Raw genomic sequence first — 6,918 nt, 5'->3', positions numbered from 1 at the left:
ACAGAGAACTGGGATACAAGAATCCCTGTGTTGTGCCACCAACATACATAGGTAAGGAATCCAGGGGTGGAAGCCTGCTGGTGTTGCCCAGAAGCGGGGTGACATTTGGCCCTTTCACACACCAATCCCTTTCCCTGTCTTTCCCTCCTAACCTCAGGAGCCATGGAAGCAGCGTTTGGAGCCTGCAAAAGTCCCAGGGCCACTTTAGTCATTCTCAGTTCTTGCTTGCTGCTGTCTTCAGGGGCTGTGATGCACAACTCAGGCAGGTAAGTTGAAGGGGTTTTTCTTTGTGTGGGGTTTTCCCCCTGACCACCTTTTCCATCAGTCATTCTAGATCTGTTAAAAACCATGATAGCCGTTCTCCATCTGAACCAGATTTACAGTGGGCAAGATTGGGCAGGGTTGGTATGTGTGTGTGTGTGTGTGTGTGTGTGTGTGCATTTAAAGTTTAGTAACATGAGCAAAGTCTTGCAAAAGAGTATGTGGCAGAGAAGGGGATTGGGAAAGGAAAGGAGAACGTTCTTCACCCAGAATAGTTTTTAAGAAGCCAGTGTAGCCTTGTCCCATCAGTCCCAGTCAATGTGAACGATGATCAGGGATGATAGGAATTGTAGTTATTCAACATATTGGTGGAACCAAGTTGACTATCCCAATATAGGTAGTGAAATAAATGGGGGATACCTTTTGTTGCCTTTTGGGGAACCTCCTCTCTCACTTTTTCAACTGTTGGTTGCTTCTTTCTCTTCCAAGTCAGGCTGGGGAAAGAAAATACTGGCTCTTTATCCTTTTTGGGGGAGATAATAGTTTTAGAATGGCTGCAGGAAGCTCACAAACCAGACTGACAACACTGTACACTTCTGTAACCAGAAGAGGCAGCAAGAAGGTGCAAAGGGAGAAGTTTGACGTTGCAGGAGAGGGTAAAGAGGGGCTGCACTGGGAAGGGTTAAGCAGAATGTGGATGGAGCGGGGGTTTTGTTTCAAAGTATAATGAGAGGTTCTAGAGTTGGAAAGATTTAGGGCTCTTCCAGACTGTCGAGATTTTCAGGTGAGATTCACTCACATACCTGTGGACTCGTGTCTCACAGTTACAGTTGATTGAGATTTCTTGTGCAACAAACCCCCGTACCCAAAAGATCAGATGTTTTGCAGTAAGGAAAGTGGCAGGAAAATGCACCGGGAAGAGGGGTGGCGGCACTTGCTTTGACACAACTGCCATGTGACCAACCTGCAAACAACTCAGGATGAAGGTTCATAGTCAAGGTTGTCCAATCTCCCTGCAGACAAACCAGGATGAACAAACAGGTTGTCTGGAAGAGCTCAAATAAGCCACAATTCTATTATTGATTTAAGGACTAGCTCCACCATTTTTGTCCATAATTTGCCCGTGGAATTCTTCAGCATGGATTCCAATGTAATGGCCAATTGCTTAGTCATGTGGGGCCTGCAACAAAATGTTGCAGTGTTTGTGGAGGCTTCTGTTCAAGATTCGAGGCCATCTTCTCCACCACCAACACCCCATATTTTCATATCCCATCCTCAACTGCTTCTCAGTATTTCATAGCAACTGTGCATGCTCGGTCCTTGGCCTGTTTTTGAGGTTACCTTCTCCTTAGGTATGTTCCCCCCTTACAGGTGAAACTCGGAAAATTAGAATATCGTCGAAAAGTGCATTTATTTCAGTAATGCAGCTTATTATTTTTTATTTTTATTTTTTATTTTTACAAATGCTTTCTTTTGGAAATTCCACAGTAATAAAACAAATAGTTACAATAATACAAAAATAAACAAAAATAAAGATCGCTATTAAAAGGTAAAGGTAAAGGGACCCCTGACCATTAGGTCCAGTTGTGACCGACTCTGGGGTTGCGCGCTCATCTCACATTATTGGCCGAGGGAGCCAGCTTATAGCTTCCAGGTCATGTGGCCAGCATGACAAAGCCACTTCTGGCAAACCAGAGCAGCGCACGGAAACGCCGTTTACCTTCGCGCTGTAGCAGTTCCTATTTATCTACTTGCATTTTGACCTGCTTTCGAACTGCTAGGTTGGTAGGAGCTGGGACCAAGCAACGGGAGCTCACCCCGTCACAGGGATTCAAACCACCGACCTTCTGATCAGCAAGCCCTAGGCTCAGTGGTTTAACCCACAGCGCCACCTGGGTCCCCTTAAGATCGCTATTACATTTCATTAATTACATTCCATTTATATTTGACCCGCCTAACGACAAATAATTACAATTACAACAAATAAAGGCTTGGCGTATCTTGCTTTGCATGTCATGCATCTATCTCATATATTGGTTTCACCTTTTCAGTTGCATTACTGAAATAAATGCACTTTTTGACGATATTCTAATTTTCCGAGTTTCATCTGTAAAGTTGTTTTCGGACTTGTGCAAACTTTGCAGTTTCCTTGAGTCCACAATAGCTCCCTCTTCTGCAGAGGCAGTGCTTTGTTTTTGTCCGAATAAACGATGAAACTCACAGCCTGGACATAAGTAATGGAGGGAATGACGGTTTTGAAGAAGGGAGCTGAAAAAGGCACAGAGAACAGGAGCCTCTCCAGACTGGTGTTTTATTGCGGGTGTATTCTGCAACATGTTCCTGAAACAATTGTAATGTGTCGGTTGTGGGTTTACTCTTCACGTTTTATTTGTCATTCTGCAAACGCTTCCTCGATGCTACCACAATATTGCTTTCCCGCACGACAAAAGTGGGGCAAAAATAAACCAGACTGTTTGGGGTAAAGAAAGTTATGGGATCCCAGCAACAGGTTATGGGATTATTAATGATTGTAGACAAAGCAGTATATGACCACCCCAAAACTTTTGCAGGCACAAACTGAATGGAAAGCAGAACCGTGCATGGCCAACCTTATTGCCTCATGAGAACACAATAAAACAGATGTCTGGAGGGGCCCAAAGTCTATCAGATGTCTAGTTGAGCAGTTGAACAGAACAGGGAATTAACAGCAGGGAATGCCTGTCCCCTCCTTCCCTCTCTTGAGAGCATCCTGGAGGAATCTGCCTGACAGAGACAGAATGCTGAAGGCGGACACTGAGCCAGCAATGCACCCGCCAGAATCTGAACTCTCCACCTTACTGGTGGAGGTGCCTCCTACGTTTCTTCCAGCAGGCTTGAGACTATGGGTTTCTCACTCCACTTCCTGCCTATTAATTAAGCTTCCATTATTTCCCACCAACTAACAGCCGCCAGGTTACAGTATATCAAATTCCTAGCGCAGGGGTGGGGAACCCACAGAGCTCACATTTGTTGCACTGCGGCTCCCTTCAGCGCCAGCCAGCATGGCCAATGGTCAGGGGCAGCAGGAGTTAAAAGCACCTGACTCCCCTCTCGTCAAAGAACTGTAGTTTGTGAAGGGGGCTGGGAATTGTAGCTGTGTGAGGGATAAACTACAGTTGCAGGGACTTTTTGGGTGGGTGCGCTGTAAATGTATTCTGTATACGCAGCCTAGATCTTTATAAATATAATTAGTCTTTATTAAGGCACCAAAAGGCTTGTTTTTGCTGCAACAGGCTAACATGGGTGGCTTTCTGGAGATTGCACATTGTGTGGGCAAGATCTTAGGGGGATCCGTACTTGTGCTGTGCTTCCTTCAGAAGGCAATATTGGGATGCCTCCTCGGTTCCAATCTACTTGTTCCCTCCTCTGGAGAACTCAGGTTTCCTATACTTTCTCTCCCAGCAGGCTCTGGAGACGTGAAGTGTCCCAGTATCCTCCACCAGGGGGCATCGTTGACCTCAAAGGAGCCCTTGTTCCCTGGAGCCTCCGCATCCCATCCACTACCTTGCGTGACTGGATGCTCAAGTGGATGTCCTCAGATGTCACCACCCCGTGGGCTGAGGACAATGAAGATGAAGGGCAAAACAGGAAGTCCCGCCTGTGGGGCCCAGCAAGACAGGAATCTCCGTCTCCTAAGGGCCAGAAGGTGGCGCTGTACCAGGCCAGCTGGGTCCCAGGTTGGGTAGGGAAGCGAAGTATTGTGCTAGCGGATGATGCCGCCTTCAGGGAGAAAAGCAAGATGCTGAGAACCATGGAGAGGCAGAAATGGCTCAACTCCTACATGCAAAAGCTTTTGGTGGTGGAGTAAGATGAAGTGGGGGAATTGGCAGGAGGTAGAGCAGGCATGGAGATGCGAGGTGCAACAAGGGTCAACCCAGCTGCATTTCGCCTCTCAGAACCAAATCCAGTGTATTGCTTGAGTGACTGAGTTGACTGAGTTGGCTTTTCCACAAGGAGCGGGGCCCAAAGCAAAACAACTACAGTGGAACCTCGGTTTTCGAACTTAATCCATTCCAGAAGACCGTCCGGCTTCCGAAAAGTTCGAAAACCAAGGATCAATGGGCTGGCTGCAAAGTCAATGGGGGTGTGGGTGTACCCAGCAAGGGGCAGGGGGGCAGCTGCCCCCCCTAGAAGCAAAATTTTTTTTGAATCGTCCTGCTTCACGGTGGCTGCAGCTGAGCTGGAGACGCGTTGGGGACCCACAAGAAGAGCCTGAAGCAGCTCAGCAAGGCGCAGCGGCATCGCTAGCCTTCTGGCTGCCCGGGGCAGCAAATCAGAAGGCACGCCGCCAGGGGGCGGGGCGTATGTCGTGCACATAAAGGCTACAGATGCCGCTGGAAGGAAGGGACCCGTGCGAAGGGAAAGGAGGAGCAATAGAGACAGGGAAACGGCTTCCTCCTCCTCTCCATTTCTCCCTCCCCTCCTTGAGCTCCAGCGTGAGGTCAGCATGGAAGCCACGTCACTAACCAGCCCAGCCCAGCCCCGGCGGCACCACTTACTGCTCCTGCCAGCCGCGGCCCGACGGCATTCCCAACCCCACTCGAGCGCGCAGCTGCTTGGCCAGCCCTCCCTCTCCTCCTCCTACTCAGGCAGGGCAGTCGTCGGTGGAGGTGGCGAGGGGGCGCCGCGCTGCCCCCCACAAAGTGGAGCCCGAGGCCCCCCGCCCCCCTATTGCGACGCCACTGGCCGCACACACGCACTCTCCCCCAGGGCAGCGCCCAGGATGAAACTTCTTCCCAGAGTCAGTTTCACCTGGGCTCCGTAGCCCCGCCCATGTTCTCACTTTGTGGCCCCTCCCCTCCCGTGCCTTGGCCCTGCCCCTGAACGACCATGGCTTGCCCCCCCCCTAGTTTTGATCCTGGGTACGCCCCTGAATGGGGGGGGAAGAAAAATGTGGCTCGGAAGCCGTTTGGCTTCTGAAAATCATTTTGAAAACTGGAACAGTTACAGTACTTCCGGGTTTTCAGCGTTCGGAAGCCGAAACGTTCCAAAACGGAGGCATTCGGGAACCGAGGTTTGCTTGTATACGAAATACAGAGCATGTCAGTAAATGGCAGAAATGAACCATTAGACAAACACAGAATAAATTATGTATATATACACACACACACAGGTTTAAGTACATAAATAAAAAACAAAACAAAACGAGTTAACTGACAACTGACAATAAGGTTTCCGGTTCTGATCTTCCTGCACTCAGAGGTGAGCGGTGTATCAGCTGACCACCTAGAACAGGAATGGGCAACTGGAAGTCTGGAAGCAGCATTTTACCACCCCTCCACCTTAAAATGCTTTTTACCACTTGTGCTTTGGCATAGCTCCTGATGCCAGGGAACTTGGACGCACCCAAAGTGCATCCACGGTTGAGTTGCTCAGCAATTTCTCCCTAGCTGAGAGCCAGGCAAAATCTCTTTCACCCCTGCAGTTGGCATGGCTAGTTGGTGACTCTGTAGGAGTCCAACCCCCATAATCACCGCTAGGCTCCTCCAGATGATCTATTTATTCAACATTCATCCTCATTTCTTTGTACAAAGCTGTATGTGCTGGGTAGACTATGGCTGTGTACACATAACTGGCTTAAACACAGCGGGGTTGTGTCATTTCCCCCCCCCCCCAAAGGCCTCCTCTTATAGCTGCTATTACAGGCATAGGCAAACTCAGTCCTCCAGATCATCCCTAGCTAACAGGACCAGTGGTCAGGGATGATGGGAGTTGTAGTCCCAAAACATCTGGAGGGCCAAGTTTGCCTATGCCTGGATTAGGTCCACAGTGGGTGAAAATGCAGGTACAGTGGTACCTCGCAAGACGAATGCCCTGCAAGACGAATTTTTCGCAAGACGAATGCGTCTGATGGTGACTCGCAAGATGAATTCGTTTTCCAAAAAATTTGTCTTGCGAATCGTGGTTTCCCATAGGAATGCATTGAAATGTAATTAATGCATTCTTATGGGCAAAAAAAGAAATTTCAATGCATTCCTATGGGAAACCGCGATTCGCAAGATGAATTTTTCACAAAACGAATTGACTCGCGGAATGAATTAAATTCGTCTTGTGAGGCGCCACTGTACCTGCATCTTCCCTGCCTGCCCCACATATGCAGGTCTAATAGCAGCAGGTGCGTGTGATTTAGATTGGGGAAATGGTTCATTGGAAATGATTAAGCCTTGCCTCCATAACATCACTGTTTCACAGTGGACCTGTAATTTATTTAAAGTGAAGCGGGGGGGGGGGGAAACACTTGGGGAGCCAGTAATGGATTTTCTGCTTCATCCCTTAGGTGGTGAAATGTAGAAGGTCTGTTGCAGTAAAACCCTTAAAGAAAAAGAGATTCAGGTTGAACAAGATAATTTAGAGCTGGATGGGTCCTTAGAGGTCGTCTTGTCCATCCTTGCTCAGAACAGGAAACTTGCAAGTACAGCAGGAAAGGGGAATCTCTGACCCTCCAGAGATTTTGTTAGACTCCATCTTCCATCAGCCGGAGTCAGTGCAACCAAGAGATAGGGATGATGGGAGCGGCAGTCAAAAGGTACCCCCATCCCTGAACTATGCCATTCCTGGCTGACAGCCACCTGCAATGTAGGAGAGCCCGCTAACTCCTCAGGCAGACCACCCCACATA

At 48.7% G+C, this 6,918-nt stretch overlaps 1 protein-coding gene across 1 annotated transcript; it reads left to right on the top strand.

Annotated features, from left to right (window-relative positions):
• The first annotated feature begins 162 nt into the window (after positions 1–162).
• Positions 163–4,108, top strand: PTH2 (parathyroid hormone 2). The gene is made up of 2 exons (XM_088654728.1): positions 163–266; positions 3,703–4,108. Exons 1-2 carry the CDS (start codon positions 163–165, stop codon positions 4,106–4,108), a joined length of 510 nt encoding a protein of 169 aa, XP_088510854.1.
• Positions 4,109–6,918: the final 2,810 nt, after the last annotated feature.

The sequence above is a fragment of the Zootoca vivipara genome, chromosome 12 (assembly GCF_965207765.1).
Source record: "Zootoca vivipara chromosome 12, rZooViv2.hap1.1, whole genome shotgun sequence".
NCBI lineage: Eukaryota > Metazoa > Chordata > Lepidosauria > Squamata > Lacertidae > Zootoca > Zootoca vivipara.
Note: the sequence above shows the minus strand (reverse complement) of the source record. Positions and strands in the feature narration are given on the sequence as shown.